The sequence below is a fragment of the Delphinapterus leucas genome, chromosome 7 (genome assembly GCF_059928025.1).
Source record: "Delphinapterus leucas isolate spDelLeu-1000000601 "Yukka" chromosome 7, BTC_Dleu_Yukka2, whole genome shotgun sequence".
NCBI classification, from domain to species: Eukaryota; Metazoa; Chordata; class Mammalia; order Artiodactyla; family Monodontidae; genus Delphinapterus; species Delphinapterus leucas.
The window spans coordinates 25460820-25488791 of NC_143135.1; the positions used below are offsets into that span (position 1 = coordinate 25460820).

The 27972-nt window shown below is 40.7% G+C and overlaps 1 protein-coding gene, 1 non-coding gene and 2 pseudogenes across 13 annotated transcripts in view; 3 read left to right on the forward strand and 1 right to left on the reverse strand.

The window, feature by feature from the left end:
* Positions 1-27972, reverse strand: part of QSER1 (glutamine and serine rich 1) — an 84593-nt gene that overhangs the window by 54089 nt on the left and 2532 nt on the right. For 4 of the 12 annotated variants that reach the window (XM_089914973.1, XM_089914971.1, XM_089914972.1 and 1 more), the window contains exon 1: positions 23360-23568. In XM_089914973.1, coding sequence (XP_089771099.1) covers positions 23360-23547 — 188 coding nt within the window. In that variant the 5' untranslated portion in view covers positions 23548-23568. Of the gene's footprint in view, positions 1-21527; positions 21630-23359; positions 23569-23830; positions 23865-24658; positions 26701-27972 lie in introns of those variants that run through there. The other 8 variants (XM_089914974.1, XM_089914976.1, XM_089914975.1 and 5 more) reach the window with 8 other exon arrangements.
* Positions 1528-3831, forward strand: LOC149748706 (large ribosomal subunit protein eL20 pseudogene; annotated as a pseudogene).
* Positions 3286-3358, forward strand: TRNAE-CUC (transfer RNA glutamic acid (anticodon CUC)). Its single transcript has one exon. It is a non-coding gene; the product is annotated as a tRNA-Glu (tRNA).
* On the forward strand, positions 26334-27906 carry LOC149748707 (copper transport protein ATOX1 pseudogene; annotated as a pseudogene).

The window sequence follows — 27972 nt, forward strand, 5'->3', positions numbered from 1 at the left end:
TTGCCTATTAGCGACTGAAATGAAAACTCCATTAGGACAGGGTCTTTGCTTTCATCACTGCTATAACCCCAACACCCAAAATATTGGGTTGGCAAAAAAGTTCCTTCGGTTTTTAAGTTAAAAAAAAAGAGGCACATTTTCCATTTTCACCAAGAACTTTATTGAATAACGTATTCACTGTTTTGTTCCACTACCTTCTGCCATTTTTCAGGCAACTTCATTAATTCCATCTTCTCAAAACTTTTTATATTTTTGAGCAAGAACTGTTCCAAGTGCCTTTTACAGTCTTGCAGAGAATTGAAATTTTTTCCATTAAGAGAATTTTGTAAAGACCGAAACAAATGGAAATCCAAAGGTGCCATGTCTGGTGAATATGGCTGATGAATCAGAACTTCCCAGCCAAGCTGTAACAGTTTTTGACTGGTCATCAACGAAACATGCAGTCTTGTGTTATCGTCATGGAAGATTATGCGTTTTCTGTTGACTAATCCCGGACGCTTTTCCTCCAGTGTTGCTTTCAGTTGGTCAACTGGAAGAAGTTCTTGTTGGAATTAATCGTTTTGTTTCCTGGAAGGAGCTCATAACAGAGGACTTCCTTCCAATCCCACCATGTACACAACATCACCTTCTTTGAATGAAGACCGGCCTTTGGTGTGGTTGTTGGTGGTGTATTTCTCTTGCCCCACGATCTCTTCTGTTCCACTTTATTGTACAGTATCCACTTTTCATTGCCCATCACAATTTGTTTTAAAAGCAGAATGTTTTCATTACATTTAAGTAGAGAATCGCACGTGGAAATACGGTCAAGAAGGTTTTTTTCGCTTAACTTGTGTGGAACCCAAACATCAAAGTGATTAACGTAACCAAGCTGGTGCAAATGATTTTCAATGCTTGATTTGGATATTTTGAGTATGTCGGCTACCTCCCTCGTGGTATAACGTTGATTGTTCTCAATTAATGTCCCTATTTGATGGCTATCAACTTCAACTGGTCTACCTGACCGTGAAGCATTGTCCAGTGAGAAATCTCCAGCATGAAACATCACAAACCACTTTTGACACATTCAATCAGTCACAGCACCTTCTCCATACACTGCACAAATCTTTTTTTGCATTTCAGTTGCGTTTTTACCTTTCTTGAAATAATAAAGCATAATGTGCTGAAAATGTTGCCTTTTTTATTCCATCTTCAATATTAAAATGGCTACACAAAAATTCACCAATTTTTATAAGCTTTTTGTTTAAATGCACGCTGACATGACAGCTGTCAAAATACAATCGAACAAAATTGTTTCAAATGAAGTTGAAGACAACTAAGCGCTACTAGAGCCGTCTAACGGAGAACACCAAACGAACTTTTTGGGCAACCCAATAGTATCTGGCACATTGTAGATACTCATAAATAATTACAATCTATGTTCAGTTTCAGAAGAGAAATCACCTTTAAGTTACAACTCAATCACCTATCAAGCAAATACGTACTGAGTACCTAACCTGATTGCCAGACATCCTGGTAAGAATTGGGAAATAAAAAAATGAAGGATTGGGCTTCCCTGGTGGTGCAGTGGTTGAGAGTCCGCCTGCCGATGCAGGGGACGCGGGTTCGTGCCCCGGTCCGGGAAGATCCCACATGCCGCGGAGCGGCTGGGCCCGTGAGCCATGGCTGCTGAACCTGTGCGTCCGGAGCCTGTGCTCCGCAATGGGAGAGGCCACAACGGTGAGAGGCCCACGTACCACCAAAAAAAATGAAGGATCAAGCTAGTAGGTCAGCCCTTTCTAGAAAACTGAATACCTGGAGACTTCTATCAATTTTAAGCATTGTATGAGCATTTTCAATATAAAGCAGAGATCTAACTGGGCCACTATTCAATGGATTTAATTATTGAAGCCCAAATTAAGAACGTTCTACACCATACGTCATAGAGGGAGCAATACAGATAATTTTAACCTCTCAATAATTATATAAAAATAAACTGGATTCTTTTTAAAAAACAACATATATAAAGCACAATGGGATAAAGATTATACGTGATATAAAAATTAGCTTTGAGTGAAACAGTAGTTCAATGAATTTTTAAAAACCAGTTAAAATTCCATGCTTCCCGCCTTTTCGAGGGTGGCGGCAAGAGCGCCATGGAGGCCTTGGGCACACTTCGAGAGTACAAAGTGGTGGGGCGCTGCCCGCCAAACGGCCCACACCGCCCCTCTGTCGCATGCAAATCTTTGCACCTAATCATGCTGCCAAGTCCCGCTTCTGGTACTTTGTGTCTCAGCTGAAGAAGATGAAGAAGTCTTCAGGGAAACTGTCTGCTGTGGACAGGTGTTCAAGAAATCTCCCAAGGCTGAAGAACTTCTGCATCTGGCTGCACTATGACTCCCGCAGAGGCCCCCACAACATGTACCGGCAGTACCAGGACCTGACTGCAGCCGGGACCATCACCTTAGTGCTACCGAGACATGGGCACTCGGCGCCTTGCCCGGGCCCACTGGATCCAGATCATGGAGGTAGAGGAGATCGCAGCCAGCAAGTGCCACCGAGCAGCCACCAAGCAGTTCCACGACTCCAAGATCAAGTTCCCACTGCCCCACCGGGTCCTCTGTCACCAGCACAAGCCACACTTCACCACCAAGAGGCCCAACACCTTCTTTTAAATGCAGGCCCTCCCCATCCCCAGGTCTGCCCAAATAAAACTCATTGGGAAGACCAGAAGAAGAAAAAAAAAGTTCCATGCTTCCCTCAAAAAATTAAACATAGTCACCATATGCCCTAGCAGTCCCATTTCTAGGTATATATACTCAAAAGAACTGGAAATACATATGTTCACACAAAAACTCATATATAAATGTTCACAGCAGCATTATTCATGACAGTCAAAAGGCAGAAACAATCCAAATGTCCAACAATAAATGGATAAGTAAAATGTGATACAGCCATACAATGGAATATTACTCAGCCATAGAAAGAAATGAAATACTAATACATGCTACAACATGGATGAACCTTGAAAACACTATGCTAAGTGAAAGAAGCCAAATACAAAAGTCCACATATAGTATGATTCCATTTCTATGAAATGTACTAAATGATCAAACCCCTGGAGACACAAAGTAGATACTGTGGTTGCCAGGGTTTAGGGAGAGGGGAGAATAGGAAGAGACTGCTTATGAGCACGTGTTTCCTTCAGGGGTGATGGAAAATGTTCTAGAACTATATAGTGGTGATGGTTACACAGTCTCATGTAACTACTACTGAACTGTACATTTCAAAATAGTGAATTATGGGAATTCCCTGGTGGTCCAGTGGTTAGGACTCCGTGTTCTCACTGCTGAGGGCCCAGGTTCGATCCCTGGTCGGGGAACTAAAGTTCCATAAGCCATGCGGCACAGCCAAAAACAAAACAGTCTTTATTAGCAAACAACATAATTTTAAAAAATAAAAATAAAATAAAATAGTGAATTATATGATTTGTGAACTATAGCTCAATAAAAGTTACGATCATCCAAACTTAGTGATTATGGGTAATTTTTCATGAAGTGTGAAACATCAACAAACAAGAAGGTGGTTATAGATAGGCTTGCTGTCATGCATGTATTCAGTCTCCCTCCTGTGGTTGGCCCATCTCCATATACCATATAATAAGGATTTTTTTTGTTAATCTGTACATAATATTTTTAAGGTTTTAAAACAAGTTTCAAATATATATATATATTTTATGGTTTTAAAATAAGTTTCAAAATAATCTGATGGTCACTGGCTTGCTGAAGTTGTTTATTTTTTTCAAACAAAAGCCAGCCTAAGAAAATAAAAATTTATCCTGGAAAAAAAAAAAAAGCCTCAAAACATGGTCTTTGTTTCTAATTCCTATACCTAAATATAAGCTCCTTTGAATAAATGTACATTTATTTAATATAATAGTACCTACCGTAGTATAGCCCTTTCTAGCCCCCAAGGCCTGAATGGGTGGTAGGGTGGGAAAGAGGACTTTTACTACCCCTACATACTCCAAGCACTACAGGAGCTAAGGTCTAGGGAAGAGGAAGGAACCAAGGGCTAGCAGTGACAGTTGTGTCAATCTTCAGATTCCCAACCAAGCACAAAACTTCCATCTTCCATCCCCTCCCCATACTTTCAAAGTCGGGTACAGACTTAATCTTGAGGATAAGAACAGTCAGAATTTTGCAGGGGGAAGTAACATTTTCCTTCAGTTCCTGTTACTTAAATTCCAAATTTAAAAACTGACGTTTTCCTCAAAATTAAAACAAACCAAAAGAGATTATGCTTTACCACTCTCTACCTTGTTTACTATAAGTATGACATACTTTCCGTAAGCCTCTTTCCTAATTTTAATCTAATTTGTTTAACAAAGAAAATTAAGTTTTAAGGCAGATGAGAAAGCTGTGACAAAAATCTTATCTAAAATGGCAAATTTGTGCAGTGAAGATGGCATATGATCATAAGAAAAAATGCTTTGAGTGTATTACTGAGAATAAGCTGTCTTACGGTTTATATCCAGATATTAATAACATGTACAGATCTTCTCCTTGGGTAGCATACTCTTATGTCCGTAATACTTAAGAAATAAAACACATTCCAAGTTTTAAAATCAATCAGCAAAAATTCCATGAAATATGTTAAATCCCAGGTAAACAAGCCAGTACTTGCACACAAGTAATAAGTTACCCAAGACTGAATGATTTTGCCTTAAGTAGTCATATTATTTTCTTCTCTGTTAAAGAACTTGGTCACTGAAAAAATATATATTCTAATATAATAAAAACAGAATTTTCTTAAAATTTGGAAAATAATGTTTTAGTCTTAGGGTATTATCAACCTTTCAGAGTTGAGAAAGATAACCCTGGATTGGAAGTTAGGAGGCCCAGATTCCAGTCCTGATTCTGCAAATTACGTACTTCAAGACTTTCAGCAAAGCACAGGGAGTCCTAGTTCTTCTCTTTATGAAGCCTAATGTTCTGCATATTTCTAATATTCTGAGTTAAGCTAAATATTTTTACTTCATCTATCACACAGTATTCTTCAGTATAAAAGCTGTCTTCAAAATGAGTACAGTGACAGCACCAAGTTCACTGAATTAACTTTGCATGTATGTAACTTTGCATGTATTGTAGTCTGAGGACTAAAAACAAAAAAAACCCCTGAAGCATAAGAAGAATCAGCCCTTATTAAGGAATTATTTATTGTGAGTTTGAAAAAATAAACTAATGAACCATGAAACAACTATGTAACAGCTGTAAAAAAAAAAAAACAAAACACACACACACACAAGCTTTGCAAATAAACCACAGGATTCAAACCCAGCTCTGTACTTTACAAATTCTGCAACTTGAGGCTAACCACATAGTCTCTCTATGTCTCAGTTTCCTCAACTGTAAAATATGGTGAATAGTAACATGCACATTCATAAAGTTGTGAGAGTAAACAAAAAGGCATATATATATATATATAGCATTTAGCGCAGTACTATATGTTTGGCACATAATGTTCAATCAATGCTATTATTACTGCACCTAAAGGTGAGGTCTGAATTTATACAACTGACATTTACTGACTGCCAAGCATTATGCTAGGCACTAGAAGGCACAGAAGTAAAAAGGCATAAGTAAATGAACAAACATTACATAGTATAAGAGGCTTACCTCTAGGAAATGCAGCTGAGTACTGAAAGAAAGAGAAGAAAGTATTCAAGGGAAGAAAAAGAAGATTATTTCAGGAAGAGATAATACCATATGTAAAGACCTAGAAATGTAAATAAGATGGTACATTAGTAGACCTTTCAGTAATTCTGCATGGGTGTACTAGGGATGGGGCTATGAGTCAGACAGGACCCAGATTATAGAAAATTATATGACAAAATCACATTTATCTTCAAGGGAATCAAAAGCCTCTAAAGAATTTTAATCAGTGTTAAATGATTAAATTTGTATTTTAAAAGAATGGTTTTTAACCAGAGGTGCTCATCAGCATCATCTGGCGGGTTTTTTTCAAACTATACACTCCCAGTTCTCATTTTCAGAAGTTCTTTATTAGTAATTCTAAGATGGGACCCTGTAAGTCACTTTGAAAAAGCTCTTAAAGCAATTCTGCCATATACCAAGAGGAGAGAATGACTCTTAGAAGGATAATCTGATAAGCACTGTGAAGAAGAGCAAGCCTAAAAGTTGGAAGGCCAAGATCCTACTGCAGAAATCCAGGTAAAAAATTATAAGGACCCAAACAGTGGCAATAGTTAGACATTTGAGAACTCTTAAAATGTGTTCATAAGAGATAAAGTGGGAAATACTCAAAAGAGGGCTAGTGAACATTACCACTTAGAGCTGGAAATTAAAAATTGGGTATCATTACCAGTTGGGTTATTTGTGAAGTCATGAAATGGATGAAATTGCCAAAAGAGTGTCCTCCCTGAGAAATGGGGCTGAGGGCAGAAGCGATTGAGACATTACTTTTGGAAGACACAGCAATCAGCGAAAGTCTCCACGGAAAGGGGATATTAAGCCAACCCTGTGCCAAACCACAGGAAGAGGAGAGGAAAGAGTTATGCATGGCCTGAGGTTGGAAAGCTTGCTATATAGAGCAGCGAAAGAAGACTAACATGCTTCAAGTGTACTGAGGGAAGGGGAGAGTGGCAGGAGACCCAGGAGACCCATTCACCTGTAAAGTAGTAGGCAAGGGGCAAACATGAAAAACCTATGGGGGTACAGTAAGGAGTCTGGATTCTATTCCATGCGCAATGGAAAAGAACTGAAGGATTTTTAACCAAGGGAGTGACTAAATACATTTTTAAAAGGTGACTCTAGCTGCTATGTGCTACAAAACTTACCCTCAGTTCCCAAACTAAAATTGAAAGCAAAGGGAATCTTAAACTCAAATAAGCCTTTCATTGTCATAACAGCCCTTTCATACAAGTATTACTATGTAAGTCTCCAAGTTTTACTAAAAATTGCTTTAAAAGCAAGTGTTAAGGGATGTAGAGCTTAATGAACTTGGCTACCAACTGCTGAGTAATTCCACTGTGATGTCCTGTAGATTAAAAAACAGTGAAAATAATAAAGTTGTCGATGGTAAAAGATACCTCCCTTCTCTTGAACCTGACTGCAGAATATCATGTGAGAAGAGACAACTCTGTGTTAAAAATAGTGAACCTTTCAGGAGATTAATGGCTATAGTAAAAAAATTTTTTTAAAAAAGGCTATAATCACAAGTGTTGACAAGGATGTGGAGAAACTAGAATCCTCATACACTGCGGGTGGGAATGTAAAATAAAATGATACTGTCACTTTAGAAAAGTCTGGCAGTTCCTCAAAATGTTAAACACCATTATCATATGACCCAACAATTCTACTCTTAGGTACGTGTGCAAGAAAAGTGAAACATGTTTTCATTTAAATACTTTTATGAAAATGTTCACAGCAGCATTATTCACAAGAGCCAAACAGTGAAAACAACCCAAATGTCCATCAACCAGTGAACAGAAAAACAAATGAGCTATATCTAAACAATGGAATATTATTCCATTATAAGTATTTATAAGTACTGATACATGCTACAACATGGATAAATCTCAAAAACGTTATGCTTAGGCAAAGAAGCCAAACACATTTTTTGATTCCATTTCTATTAAATGTCCAGGAAAGGCAAATCTATAGAGACAGAAAATGGATTAATGGTTGCCTAGGGAGAATGGGGAGTGAGGGGGGAATGAAAATGTTTGAAGATTAGACTGTGGTGACACTGTGGTGACATAAACATACTAAAAATTATTGAATTGTACACTTAATACAGGAGAATTTTATGGTATGTAAATTAAATCTCAATAAAGCTGTTAATTTTTAAAAAGTGCTGGAGGAGTCAAATGGCCTGGAATCACTATCTCTAATGGGACCTCAGCAACTTACAGCTTCTTTGGGCCTTCATTTTTCTTTTGTTAAAGACTACCTCACAGCACAGGTAACTTCTATATACTGCATCCCCTTGGCGCTTCAGGGGCCATTAGGGGTAGGTTCTGCAGGAGATCAGAAGGCAGAAGAGAGGAGCCTGAGTATTATCTGTCCATTCCCTCCCTGTCACAACCACGGTTCCAGCCATGCTGCATCTCTACACAACTACAGTTCCTTCTGGGCTCCAATAACTGGTGCCCAGAAGTGGCCCTTCACAGGCCCAGAAGTGGCTTCACACTGCTGCTACTCACTCAGTGTCTCAATATCCCTTTTTGGTTCCCTTAACTCTGCTCCCAACCATAATACTGAGCCCTTCACCAAAGTAACTGCAAATGAATCATCTAAGAGAAATTATGTTTCATGCAGGCCCCCAACTGATAATCGTATAAAGGAGGTACAACTGGTATTTTGTACCAACAAGTTACTGTTAAATCAAGTATGATTTCTTGAGATAAGTAAATGTATTTTAATTTTATATACATCATTAATGATCTTTCTTAAAAAATCCTACTTCATTTTGTGTAAACGATACATTTAAGTTTATTAAAAAGAAGGTGTTTTTGTTTTCACTAACAAGGTGAAATGAGTAGTATGGTATTTCCTGCCTAGTGGAGCAGTAGAACATATTCAAAAACCAATCTACCAGTTCCAAACATTATCCGCAACAAAGAGAGAGAGATTTTGGCATTTGTAACAGATGCCCAAGAAAGACAATGCCAAAGTCAAGGCTACTCAGAGTTTCCGTCTGTTGTTCTGTCGGAAAATAAATGAAATGTGTTGGTGATGTGGCATATGCTTGGCTATATGCATGATAACAAGAGTCTCCAAGACCTGGATTGGACACAATTCCAAAGTTCCATCTCATCTTCCTTTTTTATTTCTGCCATCACCTGTATTACTGACCTTTCCATTGAACAAAGAAAACATTTCAGGTCCAATTTTTCCCAACTCCAATATTTTTCTAGAACACTTTTCTTTTAAAAGAAATACGTCTGTCAAAGCAAATTATTTTGTGATTTGAACTGCTGCAGTAATGTATTAACTATCTGTAATGTCCAGACATTAACATTCATTTAAGAGGTAGACAAAAATGGTCACGTGGGCCCTGGATAATTCTCTCTCATTTCAGGCTATGAAGGGATTATCGAAAATGAATTAATACATAGCTAGTTACTTCTTACAATACACAATAGAGTCCATATTTCCATGATTCAAATGTATAGGTGCTATGAAATATTTTAGTTTAGTTTCTTCAATGCATCTTGTTGTGGCTTAGTCTTTCCCTTACCGAATTAAATTTCTTCCTTGTTTGAGAAACTAGTAGAGCTGAATTTTTAGTCATCACAATTTTCTTCACTAATATTAACATGGCCTAGGATTTCTGGCATTAAGTAAGGAAGTCTTTCTAAAGATATACACTTATCACAATAATTCACACTTGTGAATAGTTTTGTAGACAAACATTTATACATCTTTGGTTTAATATAACAACTTAATAAATAACATTTTAGAGGAAGGAAAAAGATTTTCAGGAGAATCAAAATCCAAAGCTTAATATTCATTTTGATACTCATTGTACTTTTTCTTCTTTCCCTATAAATTAATTTTTATTGGAGTATGGTTGCTTTACAATGTTGTGTTAGATTTACAATGTTGTATTAGCCTCCACTGCACAACAAAATCAATCAGCCATACACATATAGATATCCCCTCCCTTTTATGTTACCACAGTGCACTAGGTGAGTTCCCTGTGCTATACAGCATGTTCCCCATCAGTTGTCCATTTTATACATAGTATCAATAATGTGTATATGTCAATCCCAGTCTCCCAATTCCTCCCACCCCACCCTTTTCCTCCTTGGTATCCATACATTTGTTCTCTACATCTGTGTCTCTATTTCTGCTTTGCAACTAAGATCATCTATACCATTTTTCTAGATTCCACATAATATGCGTTAGTATATGATATTTGCTTTTCTCTTTCTGACTTACTTCACTCTGTATGACATTCTCTAGGTCCATCCACGTCTCTACAAATGACCCAATTTCATTCCTTTTTATGGCTGAGTAATATTCCATTATATATCCCCTATAAACTTAAAAAAAATTTTTTTGTTGGAGTATACTTGATTTACAATGCTGTTAGTTTCAGGTGTTCCCTATAAATTTTAATAAAAATTAATCAGAAATTTTCCAGATGCTCAAAAGGCTTTCCTAAGGAAATTTCCAGAAATCCATAAGCCCATTAACCAAAGACTTATAATAAAACCACTAGTATTTTATACAATTGTAATTGTATTATTTATACTATTTTAAGATTGACTTCAGGGACTTCCCTGGTGGCACAGTGGTTAAGAATCCGCCTGCCAACGCAGGGAACACGGGTTTGAACCCTGGTCCAGGAAGATCCCACATGCCGCTGAGCAACTAAGCCCGTGCGCCACAACTACTGAGCCTGTGCTCTAGAGCCGGTGCTCTGCAACAAGAGAAGCCACTGCAATGAGAAGCCTGTACACCGTAAAGAGTAGCTCCCGCTCACCGCAACTAGAGAAAGCCCGCGCCCAGCAACAAAAACCCAACACAGGCAAAAAATAAAGAAAGAAATTTATTTTTAAAAATTATATATATATTTTTTAAAAGAAGATTGACTTCAGATACCAAAGCAGGTAGAATATTTATAGATTGCCTTAAAATATCCTACATGTTGGGGCTTCCCTGGTGGCGCAGTGGTTGAGAGTCCGCCTGCTGATGCAGGGGACACGGGTTCGTTCCCCGTTCCGGGAAGATCCCGCATGCCGCAGAGCGGCTAGGCCCGTGAGCCATGGCCGCTGAGCCTGCGCGTCCGGAGCCTGTACTCTGCAACGGGAGAGGCCACAACAGTGAGAGGCCCGCGTACCGCAAAAAAAAATTTTAAAGCCTTTATCTTTCAGAGACATACTATGGTTGAAAGAGGCACATACATGGCATGAAATTTGCTTTGAAATAAAACAAAGCAAATATAAAATAGGGAGACAAAGCTGGTAGGAACATACATGAAACAAGACTGACCATGTGCTGAAACTGTCAAAGCTGGCTAATGGATACATAGGGATTCATTACACCAGTCTCTTTAAAATGTGTTTGCTTTGAAATTTTCCATAATAAAAATGTTGCTGTTGTTTGTAGTAGAGAAAATCAACTTCTAAGTGGCTAATTTGTGTTCTAGATTTGTTGTTGGTCCACAACAAAGGTTAATGCAGAGGAAGAAATTATAATGAACATTAGAGAAAAGGTATATATTCTGAAACAACAGTTAAAGAAGATTTCATAAAATGTTATTCAAGTGCCATAATTTACAAGCTGAAGTACCTTAAAATTTCTTAATAAACATGTCCGTTAAGCGTGAATAACAGACATACTCATTCCAAAGTATATTTTAGGAGGAGGATGCTAAAATGTCCATAAAAAGGTACACAATACATAAATGTTAATTAGCTGATACTACGTTAGCTGTTAATAGCAAGTTTGGAACCATCATCTTCTATGCCATATTAAAATCCGGGAAGTTAAAGAGGATCATATTCAGCCCAAACTTGCTCTTGTTAAAAATGAAAAAAGTAATACAAAGATATTAACTAACAGCAAAAGACCATCTCTAGTTGTTTTTTGTACAGCCACAATTCTACTTTAATCCCATCCTTCCAAATGGTTCACTTTTATTTTGGCACTATACCACTAGACCTTTTCTGGCTCTGGCCAAATCAAACTCTGACTTCAATAGTTTACTGTCTGTTTAAGTGGGGATAGTATCAGCTGTTTTTACCAGATCAATATTCATTTTTACAGTCTGCTCAATATGAGATATGTTTTAAAATGTTAAGCCATCTAATTTAAGCAGATCCAAGCAAAAGTACTTTAGCTTATCCACATTTTTGTGTTTGCCAAGCTTCATTGGGTCAGACAAATCTGGTCTCAAGTTATTTAAATAAGATCAGTGATCACACAGTAATGAGAATGATGGCATTAAATCATATGAAAATTTCCTTATTTTATGTTGTTATATCCCATAAATGCCTACAGGCTTACCATCAAAGGTTAGGCTACATGGTCAGGATCCCTAAAGAACCTTAAACTTATGGAGGGCAAATTTAAACTCTGAAATATTAGATACTAAGTCAAAGCATAATATACTCTAGTATTAAATATATTCTTTATTAAAATCAGTATCTATTGAAGACTATTATGTGACAGATATATTGGGGAGGGGGAAGGTGGGAGGGGAGGACTAAGCAGCTCAAGTTGGATTGTTAAGAAACACCCAAGGGTTAATGGACAGGGACCAACAATAAACAAGAGTAAAGAAATATTTAATATCAAGGACTGATAAGTGCTATAAAGAAACTTAAAGCAGGGTACTAGGCAACACAATGATAAAGCAGGGTATTGATGGGGGCAGGGGTACTAAGGAGAGGCCTCTCTAACAATGTGACACTTTGAACTGAACGCAGTGAGGGAGAAAGCCATGTAGATAATCAGAGGGAAGAGTGGTCCTAGTAGAGGAAATCGCTCAAAGACCTGGAGATAAGAGCATTCCCGCTGCTGTTCAAGAAACAATGGAAAAATGGCATGTTTCACTCAGAGATAAAAGAGACAGAGGGCAAGGGAGAATCTGTGGTCATGATTCTAGAAAAAAATGAAAGAAAAATGAGTGGATATGCTAAAACCAGATCCATGTCCTCCCATTTACCTCTTCACATAATATCTTCACACATTTTCTAACACAGCTGGCACGATGATTAACAAATACCTACTACTGATCAAAAAGAAAAAGAAAAACTGATTGCAAAAAGGCCCAGGCTGGAAAACGCCTAGTGAAAATTCAGAAACTGTGTGTTGGTAGCAGCCTGGTAACAAGTTATCTAGCATGCTCCTAAAATTTAAAACTGCAGTAGCAGCAACAAAGCATAAACAGTTAACAAAGAAATAAGATTTTTTGTAAGCAAGTTTAGCAAAAGAGCAGGCAATATGTTTTTAAACAAAACCTGCAGTCTCATTTGAATCACTGGAAAAAAAAATTCTCTTATTGAAGATTACCACCATCAAATCTTTGTTCAAATATCACTATTTCAATTAGCCTGCTATTTAAATCTACAATGCCTCCCCCATCCACCTTCCATTCTTCGTAAGCCTGTGTTTTCTCATGTCACCTACCAACATACTAGATAATTCACAAAGTTATGTTTATTATTTATCATCTGTCTCACTCCACACACCCAGTTTAAATTCCACCAGGGCTGGGATCTTGGTTTTGTTCGCTGATGTATTCCAAGCTCCCAAAGCACTGTTTAATATATGAGAGGTGCTCAGGAAACATCTCTAAAACTCCCATACCTTATGGCAACCATTCAAACTGGTGTAAGCCCATGTTCCCCAGTTTTCTCCAAAAACTTTTAGTCAAAGTATGCTCTGGGAAAATAATTCTAATTTTTAAATTGAGAAAGTACAACCTTCCAGCACAAACACCCAAGAGACCCAACATCTTTTTTCCCCCCAACACCCTTCTTAAAAGTCTCCCATCACGGGGCTTCCCTGGTGGTGCAGTGGTTGGGAGTCCGCCTGCCGACGCGGGGGACGCGGGTTTGTGCCCCGGTCCGGGAGGATCTCGTATGCCACGGAGCGGCTGGGCCTGTGGGCCGTGGCCGCTGGGCCAGCGCGTCTGGAGCCTGTGCTCTGTGGCAGGACAGGCCACAGGGTGAGAGGCCCGCGTACCGGGGGGTGGGGGTGGGGAGTCTCCCATCACAAATGCCTTTGACTTTTTTCATCTGCCAATTCTACTTCATTCTAAATCCCCACAGCCAAAAGTTTTCCCCGAGAGCCAGGACACTGACTGTCTCTGAAGTCACACTTCATGGGTTCAAATCCTGCCTCTGCCACTGACTAGCAGTGACCTTGAACATGTAACAGCTCTCGGTTTCAGTTTACTTGTCTGTGAACTGGCTAACACTACCCATCTCACAGAGTTGTGAGAATTAAATGAGATAACACATGTAATATTAGACCAGTGCGTGGCACATGGTAGGCATTCAGGATCTGCTAGTTATCACTAACAGCTAAGGCTCAGGTCTCAGCCCTCTACCCTTCCTTCCCAGAAACCTTAACCTCTGAGATTCCACCGTTGTCTCTATACAAATGTCTATTCAGACTCCCTAAATTCGCCTTTCTGGTCTTGTCGGCTGAGGACAAATACTTTAAAGAATATACAAGTGTTATAAAAGAAAACTTGGTGGGGCTACTTAGATTTGGCAGTAAGGGAAGACCTTTATGAAGAGATGATTTTTAAGCAGAGATAAAAAGGGCAAAAAGAGGGTGATAAGATGACAAACAGCATTAGCATCACCTAAGAACTAGTTAGAAATGCAAATTATTGGGCTCTGCCTCAGACCTACTAATTCAGAAACTCTGGAGTTAGACCCAGCAACCTGTGTTTCAACAAGCCTTCTGGGTGATTCTGAAGGACTCTTAAATTTGACAACCACTGATCTAGGGTTAGATTGTGTCAGAGAAGGGAATTACCAGACTTGTTTTAGCCTTAGGACATCTGCACGTGCTCTTTCCTCACATTTCAGGGAAATGCTACTTCTTCAAGCAGGAAATTTTCTCGTTTGTCTACTTTCTGACTCCCACTCCCCACAAGAAAGTAAACTCCACAACAACAGATGTTGTCTATCTTAATTACCATCGAATCCCCAATGCCTAGAGGAGGTACATGGAATATCTGTTGACCAAAATGAGTGAACATTTTAGGTATTTTTCTTCACTGCATCATTCTCCAGTCACCAGAAAAAGGTCAACAATATTTCCCTTGTTCTTACTTTTTAACTTGTACCCTTGTCAACAATCTCAGGCAATTTGATCTTTAATGTCTCTCACATCCATTCCTTCCTTTCTATACCAGTATCACCACCAGTCTCCTATCCCCTCTGTGATGATTAATTTTACGTGTCACCTTGATTGGCCGTGGGAAGCCCAGATTAACCACTGTTTCCGGGTGTGCCTGTGAGAGCGTTTCTGGATGAGTTAGCATTTGAATCAGTGAAGTCAGTAAAACAGACTGCCCTCCCCAGTGTGGGCCAGCATCATCCAATCCATGGAGAGGCTGGAGGAATCTGTCCTCTTTTGCCTGTCTCACAGTTTGAGCTGCGACACCTCATCTCATTGTCTCCTGCCCCTGTACTAGGATTTACATCATGAGCTCCCCTGGTTCTCAAGTCTTTAGAACTCAGGCTGAATTACACCACAGGCTTCCCTGGTTTCAAGGCTGCAGAGAGCAGACACATTTATATTATATATCCCCTATTGGCTGTGCTTCTCTGGAGAACCCTCACACCACCTCCCTCCTGTCTGGTCTGATGAACTGCCTCTCATTTGGTGTCCTGTTTTCTACCTCTGCCAATTTTAATCCATTCTGTACTTGACTGCCAAATTAATCTTATTAAAACACTTTTCTTGCTAATATCATCATCGTTGTCATCATCACCACCATTCTTCTCAAAAACGTGAATTTCAAAGCTCCCTACTGAGCTGTAGAGACTGAACTCCATGGCCTGTCATCAAAAGTCCTCCAAAATCTAGTACTGATACCCTGTTCAAGAGTATTATTACTCTGGTGACCTCCCCAATGAAACACACCTTTGTGTAGTCTCCCTCCCATAACTCTTCACCAGGCCCAGGACTGCTTTGACCAGCAGACTGCGACAGAAGTGATGCTGTGCCAGTTCAAGCACCAGCCCTAACCAGTTCAGCAGATTCCACTTCCTCTCTCTTTGGAACACCTGCTCTTGGAAGCTCCCTCTTTCTGCTAATACTTTATTCCATTTACTCAACGTTAACAATAATTCAGATCAGTTTGTATGCAATACACCTGAAAAATGCTTCCTTGATCCCCTTGAGCTCGATTATAATTTTTCCTTCGAAGCCCCCAAACATTTTCATACTTCTTAAAAAGAAACAAATCTTCTGCCTAGTACTATAGTTATTTCATTTATTCACTGAATGCTTAACAGGCACTTACAACGTGCCAGACATTGTTCTACGTGCTGACAATATCGCTAATATTCTATTTTTTAATTAATTAATTTAAATTTTTGGCTGCACTGGGTCTTCATTGCTGCGCGCCGGCTTTCTCTAGTTGCAACGAGCAAGGGCTACTCTTCATTGCGGTGCGTGGGCTTCTCACTGCAGTGGCTTCTCTTGTTGCGGAGCACGGGCGCTAGGTGCACAGGCTTCAGTAGTTGTGGCACGCAGGCTCAGCAGTTGTGGCTCGTGGGCTCTAGAGCGCAGGCTCAGTAGTTGTGGCGCGAGGGCTCAGCTGCTCCGCGGCATGTGGATCTTCCGGGACCAGGGCTCGAACCCATGTCCCCTGCACTGGCAGGTGGATTCTTAACCACTGTGCCACCAGGGAAGTTCCAATATTGCTAATAGTCTATACGCTATTCTATATGCTAGACACCATTCTGAACACTTTTCTGTGTTCTCATTTAATCTTCAAAAAAGCTTCCTCCTTTCACACAGGGAACTTCAGGCACAGGGAAATTAAGAAACTTGTTTAAGATCATACTGCAAGTGTTGGAGTCAAAATATAATCCCCCCAAATTCTGACTTCAGAGCTTATGCCATCAACCATTTCTCTAAACTGCCTTCTACAGATGTGAACAAGACAGCTTCCTGTTCTCATGGAATATGCATTCTATTAGTAGTGGTTAGTGGTAATGGGGAAAGGGTAGTGATAAATTATACATATAAATCTATAAAATTACTTCAGAGAGTGATAATGCTATGAAGAAAATAAAACTCTGTGCTGTAATACAGTGACGAGAAGTTACTCTAGATAGGGCAGCCAGAGAAGGCCTTGCTGAGGAGGTAACATGTAGGAGAAGACCTAAATGTCCAGAAGAAGCAGCAAAGCAAAGACCTGTAAGGGAAGTTCAGATAAAAAGAACAACTAGTGCAAAATTCCTAAGACACAAATATCTCAGCATGTTTCAGGAACAGAAATAAGGCCCATGTGGCTAAAGGATGGTGGTGGGAGCGGAATGATGAGGTTGGAGAATTAGCCAAGGCCTTGTAGGCCACGATAAGGACTTTGTATTTTCCTCTGAGTAACACTAGGAGGTTTTAGGAGGGTAATGACATTATTTGATTTATATTTTGAAATGTTAACTCTGGCTGATGAATGTTTAATAAACTCTAGAAAGGCTAAAGTAGAAACAAGGAAAGCAAGAAACAAGGAGGCAACTGCAATTGTCCATGTGGGAAATTATATATATGGAGATCAAACCAACAGGATTTACTGAGGGACTGGATATGGGAGGAGAGAAATGAATCATAGATGGCTCCAAATTCAGGCATGAGCTACAAAGTAAACGGTAGTATTATTTACTGAGGTAGGGAAGATGAAAGGAGGACTTGGTTGGGGGGTTAGGGTGATAATCATGTTTTGGACATATTATGTTTTAAATACTTATTCAATATCCAAATGGAGATGACAGGAAGATACCTAGATATGAATCTAGAGATATAAATTTGAAAATCTTTTAATATATATGGCAACTTCACCGAGGGTGAGTTGAAAGAGAAGAAAAAGGATGGAGCTCCAAGTGTCACTTGTTGAAGGGCACTCCAACATTTAGAAGACAAGTAGAGAGGCAGCAAGTATATCATCCTGTCACCCTTCTGGATTACAAGTTTTGTTGTGTGTTTTTTTTTTAATTGAAGTATAGTTGATGTACAATATTATATTACACCTATATGTTACAGGTGTATAATATACTATTTCACAATTTTTAAAGGTTACACTCCATCTACTGGATCACAAGTTCTTTCAGAGGCAGGACAGTGTCTCTTTCATCTTTATGGTACCCTGTAGAACTTAGCTTAGTAACAGAAGCTCAGAGATGCTCAGTACATTCTAATGAGTGAATGAATGTTTGCCATTTGATTTCTCAAGCTTTCACTGAAGAAATATAATACTTGATAAAGGCAACAGTGCCTTGTATATAGTGGACACTCAAATATTTGTTTAATGAATGAAAGAAAAATCCTGGACTGTGTTTTGCTATACACATTTTAGTACTCAAATTGTCCCAGAGAGCATGGCAAGGATAGGCAGCAAGCAAGCAGCAGCCTACATCTCCATACTTCCAAGGACAATCACAAATGCCCTAAACCCTACATCCTGGTCCCTCCTACAGGGTAGCAGGGGAAGATGGGGAATGGTACTAGAGACTGCAGCAAGGAAAAGAAGGGCTTTCAATTCCCACACTAAAGCAGAGTTCTGGCTTTCATGTCATAAATATGTATTAAGCACATATTATGTGCCAGACACTAGAGTTAAGTATCAGGTATACAGCAGCAGGCAAAACAGATAGTGTCCTTCAAAGAACTTCCATTCTAAAGAGGAAGGTATCTATTACATAAATAGCATATAAGTATGTAGTTATATTTCTAAGAATTTTGTGGAAGCACAGTAAACATATACCATTGCTCAAAGTAACAGGGGGCCGAGGGTGAAAGGCAGGAGGTTTCTAACAGGAAATACCTTAAGAAGTCAGGTTGGGAGGTAGGGAAGGGGTGAGAATTAGTTAGGTGGAGGTAACAGCACGTATCAGGGTTTTAAGGTAGAAAGGAATTTAGGATGATCCAAGGAATTTTAGATTGGCCAGTAAATGCAGGGCCATACACAGCACATTCCAGATTTTTAAAAACTTGACCTTAAGGTGTAGGAGTAGCAATGGAAAGGTTTCAAGCAAAGGAGCAACACGATCAAACTGGTAGATCTGTGTTTTTAAAACTCACTCTGAATGCTATGAAGAGAGTGAATTGAAGGGGGGGGAGGAAGAGGGAGGGACTGGGAATTTGGGGTTGGTAGATGAAAAATATTACATTTAGAATGGATAAACAATAAGGTCCTACTGTAAAGCACAGGGAACTATATCCAATTCATATTTTAAAAAACAATATACATATATGTGTAGAACTGAGTCACCCTGCTGTACAGCAGAGATTGCCACAACTTTGTAAATCAACTCGACTTCAATAAAAAAATAAAGAATAAAAAAATAAAACAATGAATTGAAGGAAGGAAAGAAAAGGTTTAAGATTACTTAGTTATCCAAGTGAAAAATAATGGCTTGGATCAGGGTGGAGCAGTAGAAACAGACAGTAGACAATTTCAAGATATATTTAAGAGATAAAAAAAAAATAGCAAGGCTTGGTGACTGAGCACACCCAACTCTCAGGTTGTGGCCTGAGAAGCTAGGTGGACAGAGGTGCGACTTACTGAGAAAGGACTCACTAGACAAGCAGAGGTGGGGTGGATGGGGAAAGTATGAGTTCATCACTAATGATTCTCGCTATACACCCAAGTAAAAGCTCAAAGAGGTAGATGGATACGCGATTAGGTGCTCAGAAGAGGTCTGGGCTTTAGACACATATATGGGCATCTCCAGAGATGGTATTTAAAGTAACGGGCATGGATGTGATATCCTCAGGAGAAAGCACAGAATGGACAAGAAATCCTATCAATCCCAAGCCCCAAGGAAACAACATGTGGAGATAGAAGAGTAAGAACTAGTGAGGAAGAGGAAAAAGCAGTGGGCCAGAAAGGAGGAAAACCACAATAGACAGTGCTATGGAAGTGAAAGGAAGCATGTTTCAATCAGGAAAACAAACGGACAGTGGTGATAAAGAACACTGAAATAAGGATATTAATGATGTTAGGTTTCCAGGCCAGTTACAAAAGGTCATTAACCCATTACTTAGGTAGATTACAGCATTAGACTATCTTACCATGATGTAGTGCAGTACAGTAATGAAACATGCAGGCTTTAGATCCACAATGCCCAGGTTTAAATCCCAGCTCCACTACTTACTTGCTACGTGGGTCTAAGTTTATTAATGTCACAATGCCTCAGTTTCCAATTCTTAAAAGAGAAGGTAAAAATAATACCTACCTCAAAAGACTACTGTGAGGATTAAATAAACTAGTGTGGGTGTTTATCACTTAAAACAGTAGCTAGCACAAATTAGTTGTCAGTAAATGATAGCTACTATTACAACATTGCTTTTATGGGAAAATACTTTCTGAACAACAGAAGTTTATAATCTTTCACTAATTTGGGATTGTCTCTACTCCTTATAAATTGTGATCTTACAGGTCTCATTACAAAAGCCTTGAGGGAAACGTTAGATTTAAAACTTACTCAAAAAGTCCTCAATATAGTAGCTGACCATTTTTAGAGAAGCTAATCATTGTTTTCTTTTACGGAAGGGTACCTCTCACACTCACTGCACATTCATACTATAATCAGAAAGAACTTATGTATTAGGAAATTCTAAAAACTGGTGGCAAAAAAAAAAAAGGCTGTTTCAAGTCAAAAAGGCAAAAAGCAAATATAATTCTATTTTAAAACAAAATATTTCCATTTAGTCACTTTCTGGTGTGACTAAACACAACATGTATCATCACCATGATGAAACAGTCTGTCTCTTCCTGTTCTGTACAAGATACAAATGTCAGGGAGAGAAAAGGTGCAGGTCTGTAGCTTTCTGATGATCATCTTATTTCCAAAAGCATGGAGAGGTATTTATTGTATTTAAACTAGCCCCATAAAGAGTATTTCCAACCACATGGTGATAGGCAAAGATATGCTCATTTGGTCCCTGAAACTGAGAAGATCCCAAATAAATGGAGATTTATCGATATATGACCAGGTCCCATCTCTGAACTTCCATATACGTACTAAGCACTATTTTAGAAACATTCAGAAATCTCTCTATACACTCTATTTAAGGTATCAATAAAATGCTTGAGTTTTCCCATTAGCGCTTTATTTTTCAATTGTTAAAACAATGGAAATACCTAATACCTTATGGAGCTGTTATACCAAAAAATTGTTTACTATGCTGTTTCCTATCAACTGATGAAAATGTTTCATTTCAGGACCAAGTAAAGACATAAGGTAGGATGTAAGATCCCATGTCAGTAACAACTGAATGTCATTACCATCTGTTAGTTTCTGAATAGGTTACGGGAAACAAGGTGAGAGGCTAACTCCTTACGGATAAGTATCCATACTACGTCATCACAACTAGTATTCATTTCCACCTTCAAGAAAAACTGCCAAAAGGGGGAACAAAAATATTCAACTGATACACAAATTATGAAACAGCTTTTTAAAATGTTACAAAAATATGAGTAGGCTCCTGAAAGCACAGAATACTTAAAGGGCATATTTCAGATTCAGTATTTTTTATAGAACTGAAATGAGCGAGGACATCACAGTTTGAGGAATAAAATGAGGTACAATTAAGAAGTGTGTGTAGCCCTGTACAGATGGCCTGATCCTAACACAAGATGTTAACAAAGCAAGTTGATGGGGGAGGGGGAAAGCCTGCATTTTCTATGCTATAATTTAGCTAACTCCACCCCAAAATATATTTTAAGAGGGGAGGGGCTTAGCATTTAAGAATCAGTAATTTCCAATAAACAGAAAATAAATCCCTTTTAGATTATGTGTTCCAAATAAATCTACTTACTGTTTTCAAATGTGTTTGGGAAGTCATTCTTTGTTACTTTGATAAATAACATTTGGAAAATATGACAAGTAGATTTTAGTTTCTTGACTCAGAAGTATTCTGCTAAAAGAAATAACAGAAATAACTAGATAGCATTTGTTTCATGTACCTAATAAAACAGTTGTCATTTAAAACATAAAATATGCTGCACAAATACCTATCACTGCTGTTCCCTGAAGAGAAAGTAATTTTAACTTGTAAATTATGGTATTTGATGCAAAAGCTACTTAAAAAATGATAGTCAAATTACCACCAAAAAAACCCCCAAAAAAACAAAAAAAGGGAAAAGTGCCATACATTTTTCATAAAACTCCTTAAAATGTCTTAACTGTATATAATACAAAGTTATGACTATTTCTGAAAAGTCTCAGCATTTAAGTATTTAGCTCCAAATTGGCACATCACATTATTTTTTTAACCCCATCTCTTTTAAACAAAGGACCTAAAATTTTCTAAGAAAGCGTACTTCCCTTTTCTTGAACAAATTTTTTCTCATTCTCTCACAAACACCCCAAGGTACTATCTAAGACAAAGACCAGCTACTCTTTGCACATATTTTCCAAATCATGAACGTGGAACTTTTATAAAAACAAAGAAGATAACCTAGAATACTGTTATAAAGTAAAAAAAAAAAAAGTTCACTTCTGTTGTGACAATAATAAAGAAATCTGATGAGATCATAAAACCACGAAGCTTCCTGTTGGTAGCTGAGGATGAAGTCATTAGCAACCCAGGATTCCCTGGTCCTTGTAATCAGAAGCTGCACCTACCAGATTCTTCATTGTTCGGCAGAGGTGTCTTTAAAACACCCCGCTCCCGAATGGTCCAAACCAAACCACGCCTTCCAGTTATCATTCAAATGGACCGTTTCACGTTTCACAGTGTGGCACTACTACACATTTCCCGCGAGCTTAAATATCTAGTAAGAGTCAACATTTTGGATTCCCTTGGTCATGCTGGAGCAAAGATGAACTCTTGAACCCCACGCTACATAATGAACCGGGGCTTCAGAAACCGAGATGGAGAAGCATGCTTCTGTTCTTCAACCTTTATGGCCTTCACCGACCGCCCCTCACCTCCAATTTCTTCCCAACTTTAGTCACCCCAAGGCAAAGAGAGATTCCATACTTCCTGCTGTTGTTAAAAGAGGAGGACACCCAAGAGTAACTTTGAACCTGTATACGAGAAATAGCTTCATCTTGGCCACCACCGCAAACATATGTCACCCAGCCACGGAGCAGCGTTCGCGCCCCAACGGGCCCCCTCCTAGGGCCCACGCCCCCGGGGTTCTCCCGCAGCACAGCCCTCCCGGGTCCCCCAATGTCAGGGACGCAGCTCCGCGCCTCTTCCTCTCCCGCCTCCCCCACCCTCACACTCACCGCCGGGGCCCCCAAGACCACATTGTCGGTTCCAATACAATGGAATGTCACTGCCCCGAACCCCTCAGCGCCCCCCTCGTACCCCCGGAACCAGTCCCGAGTCTCCCTGATCGCCGAGTTCAGCCACGAACCCAAACTTCACCATGTGAGAGCCCGGACCCCGGAGGTGACGGGGACCCACGACTCCCGCCCAACCCTCCCTTTTACCCACGGTCCCCGACCAGCCCGCACCCACCCCGAGACCACCCCACAGGAGTCCTCAGCCGTCTCTCCCGGCCAGGGCTAGGGCGAAGAGACGAGCGGAGGGCTCCCAGCCGGCCCGGACCCCTGGGCGGGGCTGCACAGGGGCGAAGGCCCCAAACGCATCCCTGGCCTTTTCTGGCTCACCACGACCCCGCCGCCCACCCTCCCTACCTGGCCTTGAGGCTGGGGCTGCTGCCGCTGCTGCAGCTGCTGCTGGAGGCGGCGGCGACCGCCGCGGCTCGGGGTTCGTAGGCCCAGGCGGGGGCGGGGGGTTGTGCGGTGGCGTTGGCGGGGGCGGCGGGGGGTGCGGGCGGCGGCGGCGGGTCGGCGAAGCCGGAGGTCGCGTAGTTCCTGTCCATCGTGGGGGTTGCGTAGGGAGGGCGGGCAGCAGCGGGGGCTCCTCTAGGGCGCAGCGAGAGGGGGGCGGGAGGGGAGGGAGGGGGCGGGGGGAGGAAGAGGAGGAGGAGGAGGAGGCGGCGGCGGCGGCGGCGGCGGAGGGAGCTGGCCCCCTCACATGGCCCCGGCGGGCGGACGGGTGAAGGGCGCGCTGGCCGGTTTGTGTCGGGGAAACCCGAGCCGCGGTGCGCGGCGAGACCCCAGCTGGGCGTCAGAGAAGCGGCGGCATCCGCGGCCGGGACTCACGGCAGCGGCGGCGGTCGAGGCGCCCCATGTTGGTGGATTTCCCAGGATGCACCTCCCGCCCCCCTCCGCCCCGCGGCCTCGCCCCGCCTCCCCTCGGCGCCCCGCGCCCGCGACTCGCGGGCCAGGCGGCCGGCCCGTGAGGCCTCCGCCGCCACCGCCGCCTCTGGAAGGCCAGCCGGGGCGGAGAAGGCTTGAGGCCTGTCCGGCCCAGCCGGCTCCGGGAACGCGGAGGGGCGCCCGCCAGCCCTAGCCCAACGGGCCGCGGACTTCCCGCCCTCGTCTGCTCCAAGGGGAGCTGTCCGCGCTCGCCGCGCCCCGCGTGGGAAGGGGCCGCGCCTGCCGTTAGTCCTCGCGAGGGAGGGGAAGTTGAACGGAAACCCAGCGCAGGGTGCTGCAGAGGGGGAGGCTTGTCAGCGCTTTGCCTGGACTTCGTTATTTGACCCTTCGAGTTATTTTGAGCGATACAAATACTCAGTTCCCACATCGCGATTCCTTTCTCTGCTCCTCGTCCCAAACCAGAAACAGCTGAGCGGGCTGTTTTACAGTTCCGTTTACTCCCTTCCTGCCCAAAGCTTGGTGGGCTAGAGGACCCTTTTCCTGCTGTTAGGGGAGATTTACATTCAAAAAGATTCCAATTCAAACGTATTATTTTCCAATCCTAGTTGAAGGACTTTTCCCAGGGGCTCTTATTAACTGTCCCCACCCCCTCCTTGGCGATTTTTCTCATTCTGGGTTTCAGAATCGTCTGTCCCAAGATAAATACTGCCTCTTCATTGATTAATGCAGCTACCATCTGGATGACTTTAATTACCATAAATTTAAACTCACTGTGCACACGTTGTGTTGGACTTTTTGTTTGAGACTTGGAACTTCAGCAGGACTCTACCCAGACATTTCCGGTCAGACCTCCAAGCTGTTTGGTGGGGGGTAAATTAAAGATTATTTGCGGTTCTTCTAGTGTATGTCAGAGCTGTGTTTCTTTAGTAACTCACGAGTAGTGAAACTTCGGGATCATAGAAATCATCATTTGGTCCTTAAGGCATAAAGTAAAAGTTTAAAAAAACCGTAAAGTTTATTGACCACCACCCTTAAAAAATCAATACAGGTTTAACACCTATTTATGTGCTTAGCAGAGAAATCTATCCCTCAAGATAAGCCTGACTTAAAGGTTAAGCAAATCAGACAGGCATAGTAGAAGTAATAAATTTGATGCATTATCTCACCATTTAAAAAGCAGTTTAAACTTCGGTAATACCTGGTATTGGATCTGCTATTCCTTCTGAGATTAATTTTGTTCTGGGAGATTCTGTTTTCCTCCTGGCGCCTACATCCTTTTGTTCCTATTCATTCCTTTTTGTAAGTCTTTCGGCACCTGTGATGCTTGGAGTTTGGTCCGGGGTGGGGAAGCAAGGAAGTGAGTAGTCGTTATTTACAAATGAATTCAAATGTGTGGACACAAGTGACTTTGCCAATTTTATGTTAATCCAAGTATGCATTTACTGAGGATATCTTTGAAAAGTGGTTTTCTTTGGGGAAGGAATTTGCCAGATAATATGAGATCCTGCAGAGAAGTAACATAAATCTTCCTTACAACATTTACTTTTCTTATTGCAGACTGGAGATCTGTAATCTAAATAAAACAAAAAAAAATTTTTTTCACTACTAACTATTCATTTATAAGTATTTTTGTGAGCACTAAAGTTTTGGCTGTATGGAAGGTGTAGGAAGTGGAGTGGCATGATATGTTTTATGGCACTTAGTTTGATACCCACAACTGGTACTCAGAATGAGTTATGCAGGCAATACCAAACAAGTGGCAATAAAACCTTTATAGTCCCTCACACCATTATGTAGTTTGTTTATGTCACATGAATCAGAGAAAAGATATTAAGGGGAAATTTTAGTATTTTATTTATTTAACAGTAAATTTTATTTATTTTTATTTTTTATTGGGGTATAGTTTTACAATGTTGAGTTAGTTTCTACTATACAGCGAAGTAGGGAGTATTTTAAAAATAATATTACTCTGTCACCATATATGATGTTCCTTTGCCCATTAAGTGAAATTTCCCTAGTTTATCCTAAGTCAATGCAAGTATATTTCCAATGGTACAACATGTCTACAAAATAACATCATAAAATCTTTTCGGTAAAATTGATGGCATTATCTGAAGAATGTCTTCTTCCCTACTGAAAATATACTCCCAACACTGCAAACTTTTCATGTTCTCTTTCAAATAATCCCCAACCACGCTGTTTAAGTCTGATCTAGACTGCCTCAAAAGTCTACAATGAGCCTTGTTGTTCTTGTTTTAAGTAAAAATGTTCATTCCAGTCTTTGCCTACGGAACTTATCCAGGTCGACTGTTATGTCTTCCATGACATTTCCCCAACTTTCCAAGGCAAAACCAATTGCTTCCTTTTCAATTGCTCTATGGTGCTTATTATATTTATTATATTTAACACCGTCTTGTTGCATTGCAATTCGTTGTGTATTTGCCCCTTTCCCTCACAGATCATGAGTTCCTTAAAGGCAGGAGTTGTGTTTAATTCATCCTCGTATCCTCAGTACTTACCACTACTCCTGACATTATATTAGGCTCTAAATACATATTTATTGAATGAATAAATACAAATAGCATTTTTAAAATACCCATTCAGAAATTCCATTTAATCATTTACATACTCCTTTCTAGAAACAAACAAAGACAATTTGGTTGCAAGATGAATTGAGACCCTCCACTTAAAAGAGCCTTTCCTCCTCCCCCACTCCCATCTTCACTTCCTTCTGAGTTTATTGACTAGAAGTTAGTGATGCCTTAGAAAATGTCCATGAACACTCTCCCCGCATTTCCCAACCTTCCTTCCATCCCATTAAAAAATCACTGAGTATTTCAACTGGTAGGAAACTTGGAGTAGTTCATCACCCTCATTCTGTTGTTGATGAAACTGAAGCCCAGGGTTCAGCTTGTTTTAAGGTGATAGAGGCAATCACTTGGGGGAGGGAGTAATGGAACTCTATCTCCACTGAGGCAGCCTTGTTTATTAGCTTGTGGGGAAATGCAGAGTTTAGGGTTAACTGATTAGAAATGTAGTCAGTAACTCTATATATTCCAATGTTACAAATAGACCAACCATTAATTAGAAAGATACAAGAAGGTCAAGTTTTGTGGGAAGTAGGTTGGTTAAGGGAGGGGGCCTTAATTTTCCATTTTTCCTTTCTCCTCTGGCATTGGGAGGGGGAACTATAAGCCCTGTCTTTGCCAGGAGAGAACTCATTTCAGTCTCTTAGGTCAACATCAGAAATTAAAACATCAGAAATGAAGTAAGTCCCACTATCATTTTCTCTGAGGCTTGACCATACCAGTCATCTTTGGCTGCTCTCTCTCTTGCCTATCATACCCTCCAGGGTGACAGCAATGGAGTCAGAAGAGCTGCATTTAAGCCTGATTCTTTGGAAACCACAGGTGTCACTGAAAGACAGTGATGAGTCACATTCCTCCCAGTGAGGAGAACTTCAAGAAACTTACTTGATCATCAATTTTGTATGTAGAGGAAGGGTCTAACTACAGATATGGATGACCTCTTGAACTCTGGTGACTGGCTTAGCTGATAGGGGTCTGGAAGAAGCCAGGTTGAATGACTAGAGACCAAGAGATCTGGGGATAAAGCACAGTTTAAGTATGAGCTGGAAAGACAGGGGTGTGGCCTGATCATGAAGTCTATCATTGAGTGATATCTTTTATCTCCCCGAGTAGATTACAGGAAATTTACACCTGTCTCTGTGGATGATAGCTCTTCTCATCAGAATAACCAATATGTAGAGCGGGGGAGGCATCACCAACGCCACTGCCATCACTTCCTCAGTCATGCCAAAGCACGAGTTCTCTGTGGACATGACCTGTGAAGGCTGCTCTAATGCAGTCACTCAGGTTGTCAATGAGCTGGGAGGAGTTCAGTTTGACATTGACCTGCCCAACAAGAAGGTCTGCATCAACTCTGAGCACAGCGTAGACACTCTGCTGTAGACCCTGGGGAAAACAGGTAAGGCCGTTTCCTACCCTGGCTCCAAGTAGTGAGGGCCTGGGCCTCCAGCCTGCAGGATGGACCAACGTAGACACAACTCTGATCCTCTCCTGCCT